This window comes from Sycon ciliatum, chromosome 9 (genome assembly GCF_964019385.1).
Source record: "Sycon ciliatum chromosome 9, ocSycCili1.1, whole genome shotgun sequence".
Classification (NCBI taxonomy): domain Eukaryota; kingdom Metazoa; phylum Porifera; class Calcarea; order Leucosolenida; family Sycettidae; genus Sycon; species Sycon ciliatum.
In genome coordinates, this window is record NC_088651.1 from 6280196 (window position 1) to 6306205 (window position 26010).

Here is a 26010-nt window from a genome sequence, read left to right on the forward strand (position 1 = left end):
ACCTCCGACAAGCGAAACTTGGCGCGTCTTTTGTGTTGGTACCACAACTTCACAAGGCTGTGAGGTACGACCTACTTGTAGCTCCATGCAACCGGGTGCAGGAAGCCAAACGACGAGCTGGTGAGTGGCACATGGCTCAGACTTAGTCAGAGGCAAGCCAGTCTCTGGTGTACCAGCAAAACAGTGCGCGCGTCCATTCTGCGAAGGCGAATCGTCGTGCTTTCGCGTTGCAATGGAAAACCAAGGAGTTCTCTCTCTCTCCACTTGGTCACTCCACCAGCACAGAGTCCATACGTCCATGCCAAACAATCATTAGCGTCTTTCAATAGCCACCAGAGCGATGCGTCTCTGGTGGCTAAGGAAAATTGCCAGGAATTCCTGCAGGCAATTTTGGACAGTTGGCGAGAATACCCTGCCAAAACAGTTGGAGTCCAGGCGCTTGTGGAGTTGTTGCACAGTTCTTACCACGTCAACCTGGATAGTGGCGGCGGAAACGACTACCCTCGACACCGTGGCTCGAGCACAGCACACAGGAGCGACATCGAGATTTTTAGAGTGATTACAACAGAGGTACTTGCTGCAACTGAATCCGCTCTAGTCGCACTTTGGTCTCAAAACAGGAACAATTCCTCTCCAGACGAAACTGCGATCTCTGAATCAGAGGAGAGTGATTCAGCCGAACAGATGTCTCTAATGTCCTTGTTGAGCAATACAAAGTTAGTTGAATTTCGGTGAGTCTATCATTAGTTTTGATTGTAAAGTGTGAGTTATTCCCGTAGCTATGCAGAAGACGTTACTTCAGTAACGTCTGGCGCTAGCCAGGGTCCACACAGCTTTAATTTGGTATTTGTTTGTGTGTTTGTTTGTGTCACGCCTGGCGCTATCCGTATCTGACGGCAAAAAAGCATAGGATGTTATAAATTTTTCAATTCTCCTATTTTTTCAGGCATATCCTGGGATTCGAACCCGCACTATCGCCCTACATGCATTCCCCCATACACTTCGCATTCATACCCATTCTTCCAAGTTGCTTCTCGTTATGATCTTGCGTTTGAAAGCCCTATTTGAATATTGCAGGCAGCTGTATGTGGCCAGCTGTGTTTGATGGTACGGTACGGTACGGGAGACGGTGTCGTATTACCCTCGATCGTACCTGTCCCGTACCTATCCCCTACCGTACCGTGCCATCAAAGACGGCTGGCCACAATGCATATTCAAATAGGGCTTTCAAATGCAAGATCACAATGTGAAACAACTTGGAAGAATTAGTATGTATGCGAAGTGTATTGGGGGATGCATGCAGGGCGCGCGATAGTGCGGGTTCGAATCCCAGGTTATGTCTTAAAAAAAAGGATTTTTTTAAAGAATTTATAACATCCCTATGCTTTTTTTTTGTCTAGGTCATCAAGGCAAAAAAGCATAGCGTAGGGCCCTGAGCTTCCAAGCTCTCTCGTTTCTAGCAATTTGAAGTAAAAAACGCGCCAAGTTTCGCTTGTCGGAGGTAGTATTATTTTAAGATGCCTTTCACAGGAACAAGAGAAGTGCATTCTCAGTGTCTTCCATGTGCGTACACGCGCATCTGCATGGCACTTTGACTGCTGATGTAGAACATTTGTAGTTATTGATATCAATCCATGGTGCTCTTTTGAAGGTTTGAATGCACAATTGATCATGGGTGAAGTGTAAACGTAGGGCTTACAGGTGACAGTTATGATATAGCTCACAATGAACTCAAAAAGAGTTCATCTGTAGCCTTCTGCAAACCCGATGAAGGCCGATGTAAATTAGGCAACCGAACCCGATTGCAAGTCGGCTGACAATTGGTTTGGCTTAACATTTCTGTACATGTATCAATGCTGTAATAATAATACTTTGAAGTAATAATATTCGCGGGATCCTCGTTAGCATCACTTGAATGTCCAGAAACACACAAGCTATAGCCTTCGCTTCCGCAGACCACCACTGCTGTACTCAGCCGACACAGGCAAAATCCAACTTTGACATCTAACCATGCCAGATGTATGGAAACAGTCCAGCGGATAACATCTGTAGAATACTCACAGCTCTGAACTTGAGCAGCTGCTGGTCCTCCTTGAGAAACTCCTCAGCCTCGTTGAGCACCTGTCCTGTAAAGAGGGTTTTGTATTTGTCATAGACCACCTCCACATACCTAATACATAGATATAGTCACATGCACGCGGGCACAATACCAACACAAAATTAATGATATCAGATATGCGTGCACATTTGAGTGTGTGCAAGCGCACACGCATATAGGCATACAAACGAACACACACACACATCCACAAACAGAGGTGCATACACAGGTGCACCCCCCCCCCCTCCCCCCCACACACACACATACATCCACGTATGCATACACCCCCCAAGCATGAATGCACACACCCATGCACACAAGAAAAAACAAAATCACAGTATTGGCCAAAAAGTTCAAACCTATCTACACATTTCCGCATGAAGCAATTGAACAACTCCTATCAACCCACTCTACTTTAAACTTTGCATTTTTTGTATGCATGGAACGTATCTCCAGTCTTACTTCTCAGGTCCAGCCTTGTTAGTGCGTACAATCTCCGCTATTCTCTCTTTGGCGATGACAACCGGAGTCTCCCAACGTCGTATTGTGTGTACCGGTGGGGTCGACACATCAGTATCCTTGAAGAGCACTGTTTCCACCTACAAGCAAAGAGGAGCATATGGATACATGATTACATCAATATACTGCTTTAAAGTACAAACAGCAAGAGGAAAAAAATCCATGTCTACTCGAGTTTCATGCTTTGCGCAATCATCAGGAGGCTGATGCTCAACAGAATATAAAGTTGGTTTGAAAGTTATTTTAACCTGTTCAGCACGAAGGACGTAATAATACGTCATTCAGAATACCACTGCACCACGGAGGACGTAATATTACGTCCTGAGTGTACATCGCGCATATACGCGATTTGTCTGGATCGCGTGCGTTCAAACTATCGTAACTCAGCCAATTCTTGGTCGATTCTCACGATCGAAGTATGTATCTGGAAGAGAAAACTCCCAGCTTGCGATAGAAACAATCGCCGAAGCGATACGACCCCGGGTTGTTGAGATATGCGACTCGACACGGCAAATTCAAAGAGAATTTTTTGCGCGATCTGCAGAACGCGTATTTTGCATTTTCGATCATTTTCGATCATTTTTGCGCTACCTGCTGCCATGGAAACTAGATTCAAATGATGGTGGCGGATCTCGGGAGTTCTCAAAAAAAATTTCAGCTCGATACGAGCAAGGAGGGCGAAATGGCAGCTGAGGATTTGGTCTCTTGCCCGTGCTCAAGTCTGTCGAGCGCGTGGGTGAAGTTTGCCAGACTGTAGCATGGGCGTTTAGTTTCGCTCCGAGCTGAGTTTGGAACTAGTGTGCTCCTCGTCTCAAGACCTTTCCAGGAAGCTCAAGATCGTGGAATTCGTCCAAGGGAAGGTAAAGTTATCGATCCTTGAACAGGTAGTACTTTCATAGGAAAAACGCCACTTTTGCAGGTGTTGCCGTGGGGAGGCATTCAGGTAGCTTCGTGCTCAAAAGGTTAAAGACACCCGCAGATGCATGAATGGAGAGATTACGATCGTGGGGCAAGGAATATAATCAGTACAGAAGCAGTAGGGATTGCAAGATGCAGCAGTGCTGCTGCTGCTGCTTAGCATCCCTTGTCTCCAGGACAGTACCTACTTTCTGCTCTACCCGTTAAGCACACCACATAACAACACAGATTAGCATAACCAGTGGTTAGCAATGGCAATATCCAGTGATAACACTCTGATGATGTACATGAATTCATGTCTCGTGAACGCTTACCCTTCCGATATTGTCTGCGGCGTTGACAATATGATCGACAATACGATTGCTGAGCACCTCGACGAGATCATCGAATGAAGGGTCGACCTTCACCATGGCAACCTTCCACTTGATAGCTACTTTCACCACCTGTAGATGAGAAAAACGCAGACGCAGCAGATGCCAGAGTTATCTTATCTTTTTACGGTACCACTTCAAAAAGAAAAAAATCCCATCTGTTTAGAGCCTTATGACGTGGGAATGGCAAAAACGAACCCTCAGCTGTCGACACAACTGGTCAACAGCAGCAGGACTTTACACATCGGTCAGAAGTGGACACAAAATCCCTGCACCCACCCGCTTCAGCATATTAACACTTTGAGAACGAAGGACGAATATATTCGTTTTTTAAGGTATAGCTGGATTCCTAAAGACGAGTACAGTCAACTTCGCTAATAACGACTGCGGATATAACGACAATTTGCAAATAACGACCGAATTTCCATGCCCGGAGCAAAGTCCCATCTAACTGTATACATTCAACTTCGGATATAACGACTATCTGAATAACGACAATTCGCGAATAGCGACATGCTTTTAGTGCCCCCGAGGTCATATTCACTGCTTGAATAACGACTTTCTGGGCTTTGGACAGCTATTTCAAGTACCTGTCAGTCAAGTACATGTAAAGGTACATGTACCTGTCATGCAGAAGTACCAGAACCTATACTATGGTGATGGATAAAGAAAAGAAAATGCAGCCAAGGGGGGGGGGGGCTTTTTCTTCCTTTTTTATTTTGCTTCAAAAGTGTTGGATTTACCAGCACACCTACATGCATGTACATTGTTAGATTGACAGCATGAAACAAGGTGGAGGACACTGTGTTCGAAAACAGTGACCTTACTACAATCTTTCGCGGATGGCACTTGGCAGAGCCCCGGTCCCTGCGGACCATTTGAACCATATGGGTACAGCAGGGACCGGGGCTCTGCCAACCGCGGAAGGTTGTTGTAAGGTCACTGTTTTCGAACACAGTGTCCTCCACTTGTTTCATGCTGTCAATCTAACATTTGCGTGAACTACAACAAGGTTTATCTAATGCTGGTTTACCAGGGTTGGATTCTATCATGCATGTACATGTAGTTGTACATGATTGTACAGTAATCATCATACATGTACATGTACATGTCCCTGGCCCTGTAGATGGCTCAAAAAGGCATATTTTTCAATTTATTTCCCTTGCAAATTGAATTTTTAGTTCCTTTCAACTGCAATATGAAAATAAAGTACACATTGACATAGTCGTAAAATGGCAATGAATAAGATAAATTGTGCACTCATAACAACAGCAAAAATGAAGAAAGTCAAGTTCCATAACGTTTTCTTGTGACTGTCATCAGAAAGAAAACGTTGTATCACTCACACTCTTCAAGTAATACACACGCACCATTACATTCATTCACACAGTATCACATTCATCTGCCACTACCTTTCTCACATACACTATATTCACACATTGCAAAGGTGCAAACTTCGCTTTTTGTACTTGTTAGCTGCTGTATTTCTACCTGCTGTATTTCTACCCGAAACCATATTAGCTACATATAAGTGTGTGTTTTAGTTATTACATTTTTATGTGACGGCGTTCCACTGATGACAGTCACAAGAAAACGTTATGGAACTTGACTTTCTTCATTTTTGCTGTTATGAGTGCACAATTTATCTTATTTATTGCCATTTTACGACTATTGTCTCCTCGTCGATTGTTTAAATACATTGACATAGAGCAAGAAAAGAGCTTGATTTTGACATGCGTGTCATACTATACAAAATATGGGTTCACATACATTCAAATGGGACTTCCGTTATAAGGACACTTCGCGAATAAGGACACTTTTCTGATGCCCCGCCGAATGTCGTTATTCGCGAAGTTGACTGTATATCCGTTTTTGAGAAAATTGCGATATCGATATTTACACCTATTTTGAATTGACAATTCTGACCTCTATAATAGATATATGATATAGAAACTTTGGTTTTTGTTGCCTACTGATGTCTATGTCTCTTTAGAACCAAATTTGATGACACTAGATCAATTTTTGAAAATACCGATTTTTCGCCTGAAAATGGTAGGAATCCAGGTGGTTTTGGGTAGTCCTCAAAGGGTTAAAATGCCACGTGTTTGTAGAATACCATCAATTTCATCATTGAGCCGGACTTATTACCACACTATCCGGGCCAGTGAAACCTGACCACCCACTGGAAAATTATGCACCAAAAGCAACATGGCGGACGTGTGAATTGAGCCGGGCTGCAGACCTGACACACACAAAGAGCTGTCCGGTGACTATGGTAAGGGAAAGTGGTGCAGAGCACATGAAAACAGTGCTGAGGTTCAGGATTTGAGGTTTGGAAGTTATCACGTCCTTGTGGTAGTTACAGCCTTCAAGCTTTCGCATAAAACACCCAGATGTGACAAATTACGCCGTGGTGGCCGTTTTTCGTACGCGTGTTTTTAGCCACAAGTGATGGCAAGTTCAAACTTCAAGTGAGTTTTTCTCCGTTTCAGTAAGATGCAGCTAAGCTCCCTTTTCACATGTGCTGCATCAAAGACCGACAAACACTGCACATTGATCGTGTTCTGAAGGCTTGTAGACTGCATCCGGTGTGTAGATGATCAGACAGACAGAACACATGTCTATATACATGTATTCACAGTTCTATGCTGGGGTCACGGGAGGTACATTTGCTGCTCTTGTGGACTCTACCCAGCGGAGCCATCTCCTACAGCGGCCACTGAGTAGGGCAATGGCTGACTCACCTCTGGCAGCGTGTACGCATGTGTATCATACTCCTCATCATAGCCATTGCTGGCCTGGGGATCAGACGAGACAGGAAGACCAAATACCATAGATAACGGCAAGAGGAACAAAGAGCAAAAGTCAACGACAAAAGCGGTATACCACAATCAAACAGATATGCAACGTTTCCCGAACCGCCGCGAACAAGATAGCAATATACTATCCACCACGCCAAGGTCTACTACAGAGTGAGGAAAAAGACTGAGCAGACGACAAGGAAAGAAGTAGAGAGAGTGAGAGAGAGAGAGAGAGAGAGAGAGAGAGAGAGAGAGATAGAAGGGAGGGGGGGAGGTATGATCGGTCAAGAAAAGGAGAAGGTCAGATATCTTCCCTACAACAGGGTCTTCTTCAGTAGCAATGTTCCTAATTCTTTTATTGACTTCTAAGGATTTCAAACTTACCCACATTGAATATTGCAAAAGTAAGAGCATTGGCTTAGTTCTTACCGCATATTTCTCGAAGAATGTGACGAGCTGGTCAAGCGAGCGCTGAACCACGCTTCGCAACTGAGCAGACATCATGCTTTCGACGCACCAGAAGAAACGGTAGAGCATCTCACGGTCTCCATCGGCCTGCGAGGGCACGAACTGCTCCCACTCCTCTGCATACGTGTGGAACACTTGCGAACAATCTTTGATCCACCTGAGTGGCGGAGTGAAGAAGCATACACAGGACGTTCAGAGAAAAAAAATCGTGGTCTGTGCTGAGCGTTGAACGTACCATAAGAGATTCTTTTGATATGTACACAGTATTTTGACTAGTGCGGTTGAACACATCAAAGTCACTACAGTACTGTCCATACCACTTCTCATCCCCGGCACCTGGATATCTTTTAATGAAATATGTATACAATCATCATTTAGATGTCATGATACAGATCCGGGATAGTGTGTAGAATCAATCATCCATATTTAACAGGATAAGCCTTCCAGGTGACGACCCAAGGTGGAAATTATGATGGACAATTTCATTTTACTTTGTATTCGAAGTATAGGGGTGCGTTTGGTTGGTACGATCTAGAACAGGATCGAACAGCTGGTGCACATGGAGCAGCCTCATGCCAACCAAACGCTACTCCAGAAACAGAGCACATTTTTGTGGAAAAATGTGCCAAACTTGGTGCATTCTTCAAAATGTGTATGGATCACCATGGTCACTTTGTACGGTACGACGAGTCCAACCCAAAAGCGTATGCACGTGATCATTTGGGAACAAAATCGATGTTCCCGCCAGGTTTCACTTTGAAAAAGTGAAACTGCTCGGTCTGCTCCGGCCTCGAGGCGGGAGCAAGCAGAACATGTTCTGGCCGACCCAGAACAGGTGCAGTCCCAACCAAACGCGCTGTTCTGGTGAATCCTGTTCTAGTTCGTACCAACCAAACGCGCCCTAGACCTGTGGTACTTATTGGAGCATTTTTTTTATGAATAGGCTGCAGGGGAGTGAGTGTTCACATCTTACCAAGGATGAAGCATGATGACGATATAACAAGAATGCTATGGATTCAGTGAATACTGTCTCCTGACTGCACATGGCTACAGTGACTTACTGATCACAGAGGATTGTACGTGTCTTGTCACACATTCGCTGCACCAGCGTCTCAAATCCAGGCAGGAACGGCGCGTCACTGCGCACCAACAAATCACCACCGCTGTCCGTCGTGAGCAGGTTGTCTACAGAATGTATAACGCCATCCTCGTCCTCCACCAAGTCAGTCACATTCACTGTGGACATCGGCGGGTAAAGCTCATCCGGGTAGATGAAGCTCAGCTGACTGTACCTGTGGCATAAGAATTGGTGAACATGATGTCATTATGACCAATATGTGTGTCTCATATCAGCTCACTCTAACCATGCTGTCATTATAATTCAGTGTGGCCAACATGTCTCTGTCTCATCATGATGTCATCATGATGTCACTCTAACCATGATAATTATCATTATGATGTCATTCTGACCAAATACGTCTCTGACTCAAATGACTTTCAACCTCCTGAAAAGTGAGTTTAGATGTTCTGAAAAGAATCAAAGCAAAGATTCGGCTCCATGCTCCCAGGCCCCATCGTACTTATCGTTCCAGATGTTGTTGATGGTGCGAATGATGTTGTTGCTATGGAGATAGACGTGGTGCAGCTCCTGCTTCTTAGTGCGCATGCCGCCATGCCATGGAAACGGGCCGCGGAACACTCTGCAGAGAAAGGCACACGGTCAACAACATGAGGAAACACTAGTACGGGTAGCGAATACCCACAGGCAGTAAGGGCAGAGGAGAGCCACTGCAAAACGGCTAATTTTAGCGGGTAATACTTTTAGTGTTTTCTGAATCTGGACCAATTCACGATGAAATATTTAGCGATCCCAGTTTCCGAAGATCTGACGGAAACACTCTGCACAAGTAGAAAAGGAATTTTAACCTTTAGGCGCCGGCAGGCCGATTTCGACCAATGCTGGCAGTGCGTACTAAAAGTGATCGCAGAGCCGGTCTCATACATCTCAGATACCTGATTATGTTCACAGACACCCCTTAGTGGACTCAGATGGAGAGCCAAGGTTTAATTTATACAAAAGAGAAAGACCAAGGAACTACAAGTTACGCTATACTGTCCACTAACTCCACCAGTTACTAAAAAATCAGCTCATGCGATAACATTGCACGACACTGACCGACGGTACTGACGTTCTACAACTAACTGGCTAACAGCTCTAGCACATCTTGGATGCGCACTCCAACAGCCTTCCAACTTGGAAGGTTCTAAGTTATAGAAATAACATAAGGAGGGGAAGGTGAGTGCAACCAAGATAAGCACGAGCTGAAAGTCTCAGCTGTGAAGGACGTTGGCGGATGTTCATGGATGTCGATGACGATACTGGCAAGACCATTGGACAATACGGTCAAACCACGATTCAAGAACGCAAAGCAACATTCCACACAACTTGTGTGGCTCAAAAGATGCAAAGATCAATAAAAGGGGAAGCTATGCGAAAAATCATGAAAAACCGAACGCCTCAGTAAAACAGCACTGTACTTCGACTATGACAATTTAGATGGACAATAAGCAGCGGTAACAAGCAGCAGTTTCACACGACGATCGTTTCGCCTTCACAGCTGAGACTTTCAGCTCGTGCTTATCTTGGTTGCGCTCATCTTCCCCTCCTTATGTTATTTCTATATCTTAGAACCTTCCAAGTTGGAAGGCTGTTGGAGTGCGCATCCAAGGTGTGCTAGAGCTGTTAGCCAGTTAGTTGTAGAACGTCAGTACCGTCGGTCAGTGTCGTACAATGTTATCGCATGAGCTGATTGTTTAGTAACTAGTGGTGTTAGTGGACAGTATAGCGTAACTTCTAGTTCCTTGGTCTTTCTCTTTCGTATAAATTAGACCCCTTAGCAGCTTGCCTATCAATAGCTGCAGAGAAGGTAGTGGGTTGCATTAAAAAAAAAAGCCGTTACGGCAGAAAACCAGGTCAGGGGTAATCATTTTCAAGACTTGCAGGTGCTGGGTGTTGGTGCCTACTTGTTAGGCATGCCACTGTGGTGTGTTCGCTGCACATACAGTGTTCCTCAATGAAATCCAGTCTTGTCACTCAAGTGTGCACCTTGCACCATTTCGCAGCACAGTGTTCTCAGGTCCAGGGCTGCTCAGGCGCGTACTTGAGTGATACTACTGGATTTCATTGAGTAGCACTCTACTTACCTGCATTGGCATGCTATAATGTTTGCTTTAAAGATCAGAAGGTGCCGATGCCTACTGGTTACGTATACTGGAATTGTGGTGTGTTCACTGCACATGTCGCTGAATGTCTCAGTACTCCTAGTCAGTTGTGTACCATTCTTTCGCACCCCAACAGACTGTATATGATCTGGTTACGTTGGTGGACAGTTCGTCATAACTCGTAACGTTTTGTCCTTCTCCTTTTTTACCATAATTAAATCAGCTCACCATCCGAGTTCAAATCACTGCACACAAATGTACTCACTTGCATAGGTATGCAACAGGGGTGTAGACGATACGCAAGCGCTTTCTCTCCTCAACGTCCATCAGGATGTAGTCGACTATGACAACAAGACAGGTAAACACAAGGTAAAACCACACTCACACTCGGACAGCAGTGATTCAGCAGCAGAATACCGCTAGTGATGAATTTTCCACCCACCCACGCAGGACAGCCACTGAGACTAGATTAGTGCAGGCAAGATTGAAGATGCCACTGGCCTTTCTCACGACACCAACACAGGATAGGCTAGACACAGAGATAAGCCCATTGCAGGCATGCCGTAGTTGCCGTAAATTGTCATCATGACTCCGATAACATGTTGGATGGCGCCTTAAACTCATCTCAACCGTGTTGAACGTAGCTACATGTAAAGTAGACTAAATAGAATACACTACTTGTATTTGGTATCTCAACCTCCGTACTTCACCTGAAACCATCTGGACAAGCAGCAAAATGAAGCCACCAGCAATGGGTGAAGGCAGGCCATCTACCTATCACTGCTAATACAATGCACAACCATAGGCATACATGTGATATATCAATATCACACAGTGCTTCAATGCTCCTCTTCTGTGTCATTTTCCAATTAGATGTTTAGCAGATCAAAGAGAGGTTATAAAACTTGGAATACCACTATACTGTTGCGAGTTTGCAGCATGTCTACGAGTATAACTATATGCACCGCGATGATAAATAATCAGTCATTATCGATAAGCAGCAAATGCCACAGATCACTTGTTTATCAATTTACCATCATACGTGTACTGCAGCTCCCGTCTCGACTAGATCATAGGCCGGTGTCGAGTTGCGGATGTCTGCTCAAACGGGGATGGATATAAGCAACATAAACGCCTGACACACAATGCATAGTTCGAGCACGTATTCCTAAAAAGCAGTTACACAAAGTGTCCGAGGTCCTTACAGCAAACTAGTGCTCAATACCCTAACAAGGGCAGAGCGTACGTTCGTCTGACCAGTGTTTTTGAACACGAAACTCGGAGTCACAAGAAATCTATTGGTCTCTGTTGTCCTCCTTGTGTGATAAGCGGTTATGCATAATCAGCAGTTATTCATCAGGTACGTTAAAAGTATATTGCAACTGTGCCAGCACAGCGCTCACTGCACAAGTGCAGAGCCATCCATGACACATGCACGGAATGGTCCAATGCCGCCACTTACATTCTACTCAGAGATTCTTGCAAAATAAATAGTCCGATAGATGGCTGGGTTAACTGTTTTTCACCTTTGCAAGGAACTCCGGGTAGTGACTGATCTCATGGATATAAGTGATATGCAATGAGTCTGTATTGAGGAACCACCACTGCCGAGAGTGAAATATACATTAGACCTGTACGAAGATGGTCTTTCTACGCTGGTCAAAACGTACACAAGATCTACACAAAGGATTGAAACAGGCCGATCAATTCTTATTATTTTGTGTCTGGTCACTATGTGTATGTATGCTGGGTTACGGTGTTAGAAGTGATGGGTTACCTCTTCTGCAGGCTTTACTGGCAACGGAACAACATTAAAACATAGATTACAGGCGTAGTCAAACAACACGTTGGTAATGTGACCAGGGTACTGAAGTACAGTCAAACCTGCAGTCTAAGACGACAGCTCAAGGGACCTTCAAAACATGGTCTCTGCTACCAGGTGGTCTCCTCAGGCAGGGTCATTTGACTGGAAAAAGCATCTCTTGGTCCTGTACGCAGTGGTCTTTTAGGACAGGTGGTCGCCTTATTCGAGTGGTAACATTGACAGGTTTTACTTGTGAATGGTGAGTATGGATAAGAGCATGCACTCTAAGACCCAGTACACACCGGTTCCGGGATGGATAAAGGCTGTATCCGAGACACTAGAAACCCAAACCACGTACGTACGGGTGGAAGACAAGTGCGAGTTGAATGGTCACTTGATATCTTGGTTCAAGGGTAATGCAAGAAGTCTTGAGAAACGAGAGCCTCATACAATACTTATGAGTGCATGCGACATTTTCTGTGGACTGCTCCGAGCAGAGTTATATCTTATCCTGATTTAGTTGCAGAGTGTGAAAGGCCTTTACTGAACAGTAACCCAAATAATAAATAATGATAATGATAACGATACATTCTTACAAATGCACCTTACTGAAAATTGTCACCCACTAGCTCTCCATAACAACATACAGGTATACCATATACAGAAGGAGAACACACGGAACACTCAACATCATGCCATGCACTCGCTGCCGTCAAACTCACCGATGACTTTCCGCATTGCCTTGTTGTAGTCTTTCTCCACCTCGGACATCAGCTGGCGCACAACGTAGTTCTTTGCGACCAGCGCACCGCTGCGGTACATGTAGGCTCTGGCCGGATCCTCCACCTCCTCGTATGCACTCTTGATCGGCTCCTGGCGCAGGATGGAGTCGAAGAACTCCCTGGCCAGAGGCTCCACATCGTTAACGCTGACTCCACGCTCCAGGTAGAAGCTGTACCTCTGGAAAAGCACAGTGACAGGAACAATAGCCAAGTGGTCACATACTGAAGAAACAGTTACCACACCAGAAATGTGCCATATTTTCCTGATCATAAGCTGCAGCCAGATTTTTTAATGAAATACAGACATCTAGCCTGTATTCCACGGTTTATTTGATCGTCGTGGTATAAGCCACTTCTACTTTTTATGGGTGAACCTCGAGCTTCAAAGTGAGGCTTATATTCCGGAAATACGGCAAGCACAGACAATCTGAAGCAATCAGAAATTCTAACCTACAGACTCACTGATGCTGCAGTCAATATTATTTGTACTACTGCATAGCTTCTACAGGCAAAGTATTTCCACATTCAGAATAAAACAGAGGTGTGAAAGTCATGAGCTCATTTCTGAAACAGAACCAGAATCCCACAGTGGAGTGAACAGCACATAAATTGCCACAACTAGAGAGAATTCTTGAACTTGTCCAAAGGGTTGTCTATTCTTGCTACGATATATTGCACTCTATTTTTCATTCCTTTATGTGCAGCAGGCAGGCATAGTGGGATGGTCTAAGACCATGATTGAGAAACAGAGAAACAGAGGGTACTAGGCTCAAGTCCTGCTTGGAAAGAGAAGGATTTTTTCCAGCCGTGCGGCGACCCACAGGTAATTGGGAACTCGCGGCCTGGCACGAGGGAAGCATGGATGCAGCGAATGGGATTTTTGGTCTTTGACCACTTAGCGGTGGGTCTGATCTACTTACCTCCCACCGCCTCAGGAGCTTCATCTGCGCCTTGATCTTTGAGGGCGGTGGCATCCCAGCGGATGCGGAAAATTCGGCCTCCAGCCGCGATTTTTTCTTTTTCTTTCTTATGTGTAGAAGGTAATACATGCTACGGTGTTGTTGCTGGCTACTCACAGTAAATGTCGATACTCTACACTTCCCCGTTCGACATATGGGCCAGTGCATGCGAAAACGTGTCTTCGGGGGTAACCGATTTCTTTCAGAATTTTGAGAAAATCGCTCGGAAAGAAGTGTTATATTTTTTTTGTGGCTCGATCGCGGATCTTGTCATTCCTAATCGATCTCAAGACGACAAGAGAAGCGACAAGCAATCGACTTGCAGCAATCATCATGGACGTGGCGGCGCAGGAGGAGTTGGAAGTAGCACTTGAGGAAGGGCCTCTGAGTAGACACACTCGCGGCAGACGCCGAACAGCACGTCAGTTGAGCTGCACCGCTCGCGTGATTATCGTCGGTGCGTCCGTAGAGATCGGCAAGGTTTACTATCGAGGAGGAAGACGACAATTTATTTGGCGAGTCGTGGGTCGGAGCAATCGGCAACTAGCAGCTGTACGGCATGCTCACAGTAACTCTGACGAAGCCTCAGCTAAGCGTCCGGGAGTGAAAGACTCCTGCGTTGAGGTTGAAGGCGAGTCGAGAGCGGATGAATTAGGCGGAGATTCTGTGGAGCGACGATGAGCAGGACGCGCTTCAGAGCATTGCCGCTGTGGACTCACTGATCCTCGAAGGCTGTGGCTGCGTTTGGAACTGCCTAATCAGCAGCTTCACGCCGAGCGCAATCCTCCATTACGACGACTAAATCTCGGCGATGAAATCGAAGGACCTCGGCATTTTATTGGTGTGCTGCGTGCGATGCACTCATGACGATCCTGTCGACTGTCCCGCATCAGTCGACAGCTTCCGCAAGGGAACGGACGCGCATCACGTTTGGATAAACTGTGATGGGATACATCGTGTGTGGAACCGCGTTTATGCAGCTCCATTATCATGATGATTGTGGTTGGCAGAACATGACTGTGTGCACGTGGAAAAGGAGAACAATAGCTGTCACCCTGGTGCACATGGAAATCTGGCAATGTGCCTTGGATTAAATATAGTGCAGAAGTGGGAGACAGAGCGCAGCAGTTTATTCTGAACTACAGGTTAGTGTTCAGTCTCCTGCTGTCTGCTGCAGCAAGAGGGAGAGGTGAGGAATCTCCCATAAACTTACCTATATCTGTCGCCTACAAGTTTGCCCTTTCGGGACATGTCGAGCAGTCTTGTGAAGCGCAAACCCTGGGTTACCGTATATTTTGTATCTGTAGACTAAGAAGTACATGTACAAGTCCATGGAGTTCACGACGTGACGGATGGATGTGTGCAACAAGTGTGGGCTGCTCTGGGACGATATTCGTTCTCCTCGTGCATAGGATGAAAAGAATTCTGCAACGGAACCACTCCGTGACCATGTTGTCTTTGCACAAAAAGAACGCGAGTTCTTGTTAGCTCAACGCCGCAAGAACTTGCTGGACAATGTTGCCCAGTTTTCACTGGAGAACAAGGCAGCCTTCATTGAATGTCTTGGCCAATACTAAAGGCTGACACGCAAAACTGTTGCTGCTTTCAACGACACTGTAGATAATGCATTATACAAGGCATATTCTATTTTGGACAATGCCATAGAAATCATGGTCTCTATGTACTTTCAAATGTGAAATCCAACTTTATCTTCCACAGAGGTGTTCTCTAGACCCCTGTAATTGATTTTCAAGAAAGAAAAAAATTTCCAAAAATTTGCCCTTAGACACGGTATTGCATGCACTGGCCCATATGGTGACCATGTTTTATGTGTGACGCCTGTCTTTCTGCATCCTTAGGCATGCCATCACCATAATGTACACTCCATGCACAGTTGCCATTTAAAAACTCTGGGTGGAACCGGGTGCAAGTACAGTCCAGTCACCAAAATAGGGACCCTGATACACTATGTGATAATACTATATTTGATGAGCTCGTATAGCACCAAAGCCATCCGTGTTGACTTCACGATCTTGAAAAAACCAGGCAGGCACAGTGGGCTGGTCAAAGACCATGATTGAGGTCGAGAGGTACCTGGTTCAAATCCTGCCTGGGAGCGGTATTTCCAGTCGTGCTGCTACCCACAGTCATCTGGGAACTTGTGGCCAGGCACAAGGGGTACATGGATGCGGCTAATGGGGTTTCTCAGCACTTGTGCCAGTGGTTGAGAGACTTATTCACTCACCCCCAACTTGCCGGTAGGGTTTACCGGGTGAGTTCCCTTCGGGAACGGACCCGATAATTTACTTTTTTTACTTAACATAAATGAAGTGAGACTGTGCAAAACCTACGGGCCCAGGTTTGGTGAATGGACTGTAGTCTCTGCGATCACTCCAGCATGAACTGTTTACATACCTCGATATCCGAGTCAGTTGGCACGCCGTCTCGTTGCGTCTCCCACTGGTCCATGTGTGTCCTGGCCCTGCGTTGTTCAGCCGGTGACATCGGTGGGCTGGCATGTGCTCTTGTTGACTTTGACTGGCGTCTCTACAGTAGAGATGAGATAACGTTAACACTATTTCCTTGTCAGCACCCATAATGAGCATATTAATTTTCATATTTTCACAATATAAGTACACATATTTCAAAGTACTTGTTCCGGCTCATCGCAATTGTGGCTTATCTCCCATGTGCATTTTTGACAGGCAGTCCGATCGTGACATCTTACTCACTTTTTTATGCGAGGTTGTGATGGCAAGATCAAAGGAGACAAGTATATGGATGAGTGCGTACCCGTGCGCAAGCCAACACTAGTGAGTTCCTGCTACACGGGACTACGTACCAAACTCCGTGTCAACTGCAGTGAAGTTCGACACGGATTATTCGTACGTTGCGCCAGTTCTGCTATGCGTAGCATGCTCAAACACCCCGCCATATGTACTCTGTCCTCTCAGTTTTCATACGGAGACCAGTCCTTGTGAAGCGCACACACGGAAAACAGTATGAAAAAATCAGTGTGAAACTTGAACCCGTACCGCGGCGAGGTTTCCATACATGTTTTGGTACGTTTTACCGTGTGGCAGAACCTCACTTCTAGCATTCTACCCAAGCTAGATAGTACTATCAGTGGCAACATAAGACCCAGTCAAGTCTGCCACTGATCTATCAATTAGAGCAGTACTCAAATTACGTTTCTGCTGCTACATACCACAGTTTTGCAATGTGCAGTACACACACAACTGGCTTGACAACCATTATAAATTCAAAACCAACACACAGGGACAGGATGGGCTCGGGCCCCCAGATGCAGTTACAGTGGAGATCGGATATAACGACCTTGCATATAACGACAGATTGAGTTTAGCGACACAATTCTGTTGCCCAAGTCGTTTAGTAAGTCCTTTGCGAAGATCGGGTTTAGCGACTGATCGAATATAGTCACATTTCGTTCTCTCCCGAAGGAGTGTCGTTATAATCTAGTCTCCGCTGTACATACATATGAAAAACAAACATCAATTTCAGCACTCCTGAGATTTGTGTCCAATGGTACTAAACACGATCTTCCTTTTAACACTTATTAACGGCACATCCTGAAATTCCAAACACGTGCAATGTAGATCGCTCAGTGTATCAACTGGTAGAGACAACCCACTTCACTATGCGCACACAGTGCATACATAGACCTACCTGTGTGCGGTGGTAGCCTGGTGGGTATGGCGCTGGTAGCGGTGGCAGAAAGCGCTTCAACACGTCGTGTTTGCCGTAAAACGGCTCTGAATGCGGAGAACAGGCAGTGACAAGAGCTTGCGGGCATAAAGCCAACGGAATGCATTCAAAATGGCTGTGAGTATGGCTTTCTGAACACAGGAAACAGGATGCCAAGCACACAGTTGGCATAGTATTGATGGCAATAACGCATGCTGCATGGCCAAAAGCTGCCCTTTGCAGGTTAGCTTCTAGTTACAAGTAGGCTTGCAAACGTTCATGACTTCATAGCTGAAAATCACTCACTACTTATCCATTTAGGGCTAGATGGAAATTGTGTGTACGCGTGTTTGCATATGCCAGTGTACGAGCGAGAGTGCGTTTGAAAGAAATGCATTGACAGCAGCTCTCACCCTTGTGTTTCCTAGACTGACGCAGACTGCGGCGCATGTCACGTATTCTGACATCGGCCAGCTGCGGTGAGAAGCAGTTTGCAATGGACTCGCTTGGCGTTCTGGCAAACCTCTCCTCCTTGAACGGCGCGGCCTTTGTCCAGGAACAGTTTTGCATGATTGGCGGGTACATTTGTCGCAGGACCACATCCTAAAAACACACACACACACGCGCACACACACACATACATACACATACACACACACACAAAATTAGTAGAGAGGGACATAGTGCACATGTCAACTTTGTCAAGGGCATTGATTAAGCACAAATCTTGTACCTTACATAGGGCATATCATGACCACATCTCTGTGCATATTAGTTTGTGTGTGTGTATGTGTGTGCGAGTGTGTGGGTAGTAGCACTGGGTACGTATGTGCGCAGCAACGAGGAGACAATAACTTTATTAAAGCGATGAATAGTATTAGTGAGGCGGACATCACTAAAAAAACAAAGAGAATAAAGTGAATGTAAATACAAAATTTCTTTTAAAATCGATTTCCATCACCAGGGAAAGCCGTCTCACAATAGAAAAAAAACAAGTGCATGTGTGTATATGTGTATGACTGTGTAGCTCACCTTTCCTCTTGCATCATTCTGATCCCTATCAGACTTGTCCAGCATAGTCGTTGCCCGATGGTGGCTGGGAACCATTTTCTGAAACAACAAGCAGGCAAACAATAAATGCGTCAAGCAGGAACTGGCAAGAATGCCCAACGTTACATCTAAGCAGTTTGTTTATCAGTATAATTCAGCATACCATATTTTCCTGGACATAGGTTGCGTTATTTTCGCAATAAGCCCCACATCTCAAAGAAAGGGGTGCGACCTTCAAATCTGTGTGACCTATTGCTCGAGTTAACTGACCTTAAAATCGGGGTGTCATCAATGCTTGGATTTGACTTTGGATCAGTGACATGCGGTACAGCGCACCTTGGCCCCAGGCAATCCTCAATTCAAACCTGTTTCCAGTTGTCTGGGTTCTCAGTGACATGCCTGCTATGGTCTCACAGTAGACAAAACATGCTACAGGTCGTCACCCGTTAATACAAGTCCGGTTAGTACATAAACCCCGTTAGTACATAAGAAATTTCAAGTCCCGGACGAAACGTGGTCACTTCCATACAAATTTGGTCGGTTAGCACATAATTCGTTAGTACATAAACCGGTTTAACCCTGTTAGTACATAACATTTCTTCGTACCCGCATGCCACCTACCTCAATAGTACATAATTTGTTGGTCTTTTGGCCTTCCAGTGGAGGCACATCGTGTTCTAGTTTCTACTTGTGGACGCAATTTGCTCAGAAATCAGAGCGCACATCACAAACCGACAAAGCTCTGGATGACTCAAGCGCGCAAAGAGCCTCCCTGGCCGGCGTGACACGAAAGCAGGGCTACAACTGCATGTAGTTGCTACTTTTGTCTTCCCGAAAAGCTAATTGCCGCTGTTGAGTTTCCGCTGGGAGCAGATTATTAGTATTATCAGATCATTTTGGGTGGTCCTTTCGCACACGCATTCAGCTTTATCGAAGCCCAATATTTTTGCCGACATGAAGCCTTCACCAGGACGGACCGGTGCGCGATGCTGGGTCCCTGTCCGCGCGCGGGTGTACGTGATCTCTTTTTACGACCAATTTTGTTTTTGACAGAACATGAATAAAATGCGTTGTGAAATCCAGTCGTTCGGTTACATGGCCGCAATCCGTAAATTCTGGTCATTCGAGAAGTACAAAACCCAGATCTAGAATTGTGTAAACGTGTTATCGAAAGCACCCATTGTCTTGTACATAACGACTTAAAATGTTAACGAATTGTTTAAATTCGTTAAATCGTTACTATTAATTTTTCAACTGGTTTGAGGGAAAGAGACAAACGGGAAAAGTCTGAAGAAAAAAATGACTGCCACCACCAGGACTCGAACCAGGGACCTTCGCTTGTAGCCAGCGATGCTCTAACCGCTGAGCTATGGTGTAGTCGTTTTTCGTTAACATTACTGGTTTAAACTTCACTTCTCAACTCCAAGAACGGTTTCTTCACTGCGATTCAAACCAAAATTTAAATTACCATTACACCACATTTTCAGGCCGGGCCCATCATCAGGGTACTGTAATTTCACAAATTTTCAAATTAACACGCATGCACTCGCTATTGCAGACCAATGGAGAGCACACATCATATGGAGGATTCATGGAGTGCTGGGCAACCGAATCTGGCATGTGATAATCATGTAGGATAGTCCACGCACGAGGTGCAGCCCATGAAATGGGCACCCATGAACTGGGCGGAGTGTGGACAGCCTGTATGATAGTGTGTATGTATGTCCACGCACAAAGTGCAGCCCATGAGATGGGCGCCCATGAAATGGACGGAGTGTGGACGGCCCACGCACGAAGTGCAATGCCCGTTAGGAGGCAGGAGTGTGGGAGTATGAGTGTGATGGCCGAAGGCCGTGATAATTGCCAGATGAGAGGAGATAGCTGGCCCAGCACTCCTATTTATTTTCGTCTTGTATGAATTATGATACCTGTGTTGAATCAAGGATATCAATATTATTCATAGATGGGAAGAGGTGGGTGGGTGAGAAAGGAACAAACCGGTGTTCTTCTCACGGCGCAAGCAAAGCAAATATGAAGTAGCAATGTGGCCAGCGCGAAGTATGGTGTATGCGTTACGGGTTCAAGCTCCGATGTGTGCTGCAGCCGCATATGGCTTGTTGGCTGGCGAGTTCAGGTGAGTTCCGGCGTACGCATGTTACATGCCACCGCAGCGTGCATGTGCGTGTTACTTGACATGCATCAATGAAAAGCGTGGGATCTGCGGGCTCTTTGGAAGCCGCTGGAGCGCGTGTGAAGTGGTGGCTTGTGCAATGTGTTAACCTACATTACCGCAAGCTCTAATGTGCTATTTTCACTGTACTTTTATTTTCGGTACTTTCGGTGCATCTGTTTCATACCTAAAATTTCTATACACCGAACAAACACTAACACACATAATCCAATAGGGAACTGTTTCTCTGTACCGAAAATTTCTGTTCACCAAACCTGGCCTTTTGCCCTCATACCGAAAATATTGAGCACCGAAAATTTCTGAAATTAGAGTAATGAATGACAAAACATCCATTGCATAGGTACTTATTGAACTACATGTATGAAGACAACAACTATTGACACTGAGAAAGTTAACATAACATTGGTGTGAATATGTTAGTTGAAGAATATGAAGGAGGTAAGTGTAGGTGGTATATGTCTCAGCGGTAAGGTGTGTTTGTGTTGGGGGGGGGGGGGCTTCAATAGAATAGAATCTCAGTGGACAGATGTGAAGACAGATGTGAAGACAGAGTGATACATTGTGTACCTACCTACAGTTAGAACAAGTCATGGCAACTGAGAATTACATGTACATGTGTAGAATAACACCTACATCCATCCTACGGACCAAGCACTGACACAAACAGGCTTGCACATGTAGGGGACAATGCAACACATACACTACAGTGCATACACCGCACAATCATGCAAGTAACAGCTTCACAAACAACTCCCACTCCACAACACCATTGCAAACAGATAAGGACAAGTCCAGGTAGCTGATGGTGTGTGTGTGTGTGTCGTCCTGCTGTGTGTGCTCAACGGTGAACTTGATGTGCGGATGCCTGCTGCTCATGAACTTAACGAACTCCATTAACCTGACGATACCATGACACCATAACACTACACAGTCGTCAATGTACCGTCGATACAGATGTGGTTTCCATAGGAAAACCGACAATGCCTCTGACTCCTACCTGGACATGAATATGATCACCATCGGGGGTGCCGAATGGTTGCCTATTGCCAATCCCTTCCGCTGTCTATACCCAACACGATTAAACTCGATATGATTGGAGTGCAGCACAAACGAAAGGAGCTCTCGAACCTCCGACGAAGACAAACAGAACATATCGACTTCAGCGTGGTGTGCCGCCAACAACTCCATCACGGCCTCGTTTGTTTGTGAAGTCATAGTGGTGTACACCTGTCATACACGTCATCGTTACCGTTGCAGGTGAAGACGTCAGTCGCTCAGGAGCAATTCAGACGCGCCCACAGGAACTCCTCAACAGATGCCGGCAAAGTCAGAGGAGAGAAGAACATAGAATTGCTCCTGAACGATAACAACTATCCACAGCACGCCATTAGCACAGCCAAACACAACGCCAGCAACCCACGCAGACCACGCCGACAGCACACACCCACAGCCATCCTCAAGGTGCCATTCGTAAATGGACGTTTGGCTCGTGATGTTCGCCGTACCGTACGTTCGTTCAGTAAAGACGTACGTGTAGTGTTCCAGTCCGGTCGTTCGCTAAAGGATATGTTGTCGTCGTCGTCGTTGTCTCGCCCTGAGTGCCCAAGAGAAGTGTACCGGAAGAAGAAGAAGAAACAACGAGGAAGGCCTGTTGAGTGTCGTGCCTGTTATGCCGGTATTCACGTTGGTAAAAGTGTGTCTCAGGATGTCATTTACTCAATGTTGTGCTCAGTGTGTGCGGAGGAGTATGTTGGTGAGACGGAAAGAACTGTTCGTAAGCGTTTTGAAGAGCATTGTAGAGAGGCAAGGGCACAGGCAGTGGACACACCATGGGGAGAGCATTACGCACATCACCACCCACATCACACTGACGTTGCAGCACCCGTCACCAACGCTTCAATTCTCGCCACCCAGCCATCCATTGTCAATCGTCGTATCCGTGAAGCTATGTTTATTCGTGATGGGAGTCCGTCTGTGAACAGGGACTGTGGCTGGAGGCTTCTGGACAAGGTGTGAAACTGTTACTTGCATGATTGTACAGTGTATGGTATGTCTGACTGTAGGTGTTGCATTGTCCCATACATGTGCAAGCCTGTTTGTGTCAGTGCTTGGTCCGTAGGCTGGATATAGGTGATATTCTACACATGTACATGTAATTCTCATTTGCCATGACTTGTTCTAACTGTAGGTAGGTACACAATGTATCACTCTGTCTTCACATCTGTCCACTGAGATTCTATTCTATTGAAGCCCCCCCCCCCCCCACACAAACACACCTTACCGCTGAGACATACACCACCTACACTTACCTCCTTCCTATTCTTCAACTAACATATTCACACCAACGTGTTAACTTTCTCAGTGTCAATAGTTGTTGTCTTCATACATGTAGTTCAATAACTACCTATGCAATGGATGTTTTTGTCATTCATTACTCTAATTTCAGAAATTTTCGGTGCTCACTATTTTCGGTATGAGGGCAAAAGGCCAGGTTAGGTGAACAGAAATGTTCGGTACAGAGAAGCAGTTCCCTATTGGATTATGTGTGTTAGTGTTTGTTCGGTGTATTGAAATTTTAGGTATGAAACAGACGCACCGAAAGTACCGAAAACAAAAGTATAGTAAACCCTGTAACTAACGACCACCCCTAGGCCCTTGGTGCCCGGAAAAGTGGTCATTAGTGGCAGGTGGTCTTTAGTTAGAGGTTTGCACCGCGCGACCATATATGGATCCCGTTATATGATACGTATGTCAAAATGCAGATAATACAATCCCCCACCACTTGCGCACTGACATTCTTCTTTCAGATCATACAACACTTGGAGAGAGAGAATCAAGTTTTTTATACACCGGAAGCGATACACCTTTTGACACGTATGTCGACTCGCTGGGTTTTCAGAGCAGGGCTGGCCTGGCCAGGCAGTGGACTAGTCACTATCGACTCCATCCTCATCTGTGTGCGACTACACTGGCAACTGGTATCAGTGTGTAGAGAGAATCAAGTTTTTTATACACCGGAAGCGATACACCTTTTGACACGTATGTCGACTCGCTGGGTTTTCAGAGCAGGGCTGGCCTGGCCAGGCAGTGGACTAGTCACTATCGACTCCATCCTCATCTGTGTGCGACTACACTGGCAACTGGTATCAGTGTGTAGATCTACAGTGGAAACTCAGTCGCTCCGACTTGGATGTAGTGTAGCGTAAACTGTACTGGTGTGTACCAGTACGTGATGCGGCGATGTTGCGAGTTTTCGCACCTTCACTGTAGACTATTATCCGCCATCGTATCCTGGCCTGTGTTCCGTACAGGTGAGTACCGTAGCATGCTAGCTAGCCAGCACAGACTGTCAGTGTGACCTGGTGACTGAGCTGTGTGATTGCACTTCGACAGAGAGCCGCTCAGCCTTAGTTTCTCCTTCGAGTAGTAACATCGATCAAAGAGCGCTTTGGATGCGCTCTCCAAGACGTTTCCTATCATGTTTGTTCTTGACAGCACTTGAAATTATGACAGGTGTAGTGCAGTCCACACTGATTCCACAGTAAAAATGAGACTGTGCTCATTTGTCCAGCTGTAGTATCGAAACGACCATGGAAAATCATCAAAATTTCGAGAAGGAGCTTCAAGCAACGTTTGATTTGCTACATCGCGGTCGCTAGTTACGGGTCAAAATTCGACATTGGGACAAGAAAAGGTGGTCGCTGGTCGCGTTCAGCAGGTAGTCGCTAGTCATAGTGCATTTTGAATGTGAGACCGTCCGTGCCTGACAAAGTGGTCGGTAGTACCAGGCCGGTCGCTAGTCACGGTGGTCGTTAGTTACAGGTTTTACTGTACACCGAAAATTTGTGAAATTACAGTACCCTTATGATGGGCCAGGCCTGAAAATTCGGTGTAATGATAATTTAAATTTTGGTTTGAATCGCAGTGAAGAGACCGTTCTTGGAGTTGAGAAGTGAAGTTTAAATGTGTATGTGGCTGCGTTGGAGTTTGCGGACAATTAGAAAAACATTACTTTGTCTTACAGTACAGTACTGTCGGGTGCTGCAAAATGGGGGGGGGGGTCACTCTCCTAGCCCGTTCCCGTTCTTATTTTCATGACACATTCTACAGCTTTCTATACGCATGGGGAGTCACCGTGTATATTTATGATATGCAGTGCTTGGTGAAATTCTAGCCTGGTCGTTCTTCGGCGCCACGTTCTTCGGCGCCCAGTAGTACTGGAAGCCTGGAAGCAAGTCACTGACGCATTGTAAAAAAAATCCGGGGAACAAAATTTAAAATAATTTTCAGCAAAAGCACAGTAAAGTTCCTTACAGTCTAAACATAATAGTAGAGCGAGCACTGCATGCATACCTTTGTTCTCCAGAACTCATCTTCGGTGAGGAGCTGCCCATTGACTCCGGGCGGAGACACTGGTGTCGGCGAAACTGCTGTTGCCGCACCGCCTGCTGCAGCAGCAGTGTTATGACCGTGCCGAGTGCGCGGCGGCTGCTCGTAAGCCAGCGAGTGCTTTTCCTTCCGATGACTCATAGCGAACACTGCATGCAGACTAAGTCCTTCTCCTTCAGCCCAGTGGCAATGAGCCCATCATGTTGCATCAGCTGCAGGAAATCTGTTACTACTCTCTCCAGCGGCTCGGCGAAGTGCTCTCTTCTCTATACTGAGAACAAAATCAATTGGGTCTCCTGGCACAATTTCTGGAATATTTTTGAACGCCAGTTGACAGCTAGCTGGCGGGATATTGCGCTCCGACTGTAGTTTTAGGTTTATGTACGTACATGCCAGTGGTGCTGTCCTTCACTACGACACCAGTACAGGCAGTGGATAGGACGGCTACCCAGCTAGGTCGTCAGGTCGACCTCCTCTTCAAAAATATCTCATCTTGTCCTTGCATGCATGCTGCGCTAGCGCTTGGCATGAACAAAATCAAACCCTCCGCCAGCAGCACCTGCCAAGTACATGACTGTAATCATGAATAATCATGGTAATGTATGTAGGATGTGAGATCCTAGATCCTGCACGCGAACCACCAACAAAAAAATGTAGCCTGTCACCATGGTCACTTGACAGCTTCTACTCTCGGCACGTGATGCAGCCGCAGTAGTAGGCACTCGATCAACCA

The 26010-nt window shown here is 45.8% G+C and overlaps 1 protein-coding gene across 1 annotated transcript in view; it reads right to left on the reverse strand.

Moving 5' to 3' along the window:
- LOC135825092 (dynein axonemal heavy chain 3-like) overlaps positions 1-25756 on the reverse strand; it is a 107812-nt gene extending 82056 nt beyond the window's left edge. The window contains exons 1-14 of the mRNA XM_065337830.1: positions 25242-25756; positions 18680-18757; positions 18061-18250; positions 17630-17715; positions 16358-16489; positions 12924-13161; positions 10663-10738; positions 8756-8875; positions 8237-8467; positions 7137-7332; positions 6651-6704; positions 3850-3978; positions 2561-2697; positions 2062-2170 (exon numbers count right to left, since the gene is read on the reverse strand). Of these exons, the coding sequence (XP_065193902.1) occupies positions 2062-2170; positions 2561-2697; positions 3850-3978; positions 6651-6704; positions 7137-7332; positions 8237-8467; positions 8756-8875; positions 10663-10738; positions 12924-13161; positions 16358-16489; positions 17630-17715; positions 18061-18250; positions 18680-18757; positions 25242-25418 (1953 nt within the window). The 5' untranslated portion in view covers positions 25419-25756. The remainder of the gene's footprint in view (positions 1-2061; positions 2171-2560; positions 2698-3849; positions 3979-6650; positions 6705-7136; positions 7333-8236; positions 8468-8755; positions 8876-10662; positions 10739-12923; positions 13162-16357; positions 16490-17629; positions 17716-18060; positions 18251-18679; positions 18758-25241) is intronic.
- Between the last annotated feature and the right edge of the window lie 254 nt (positions 25757-26010).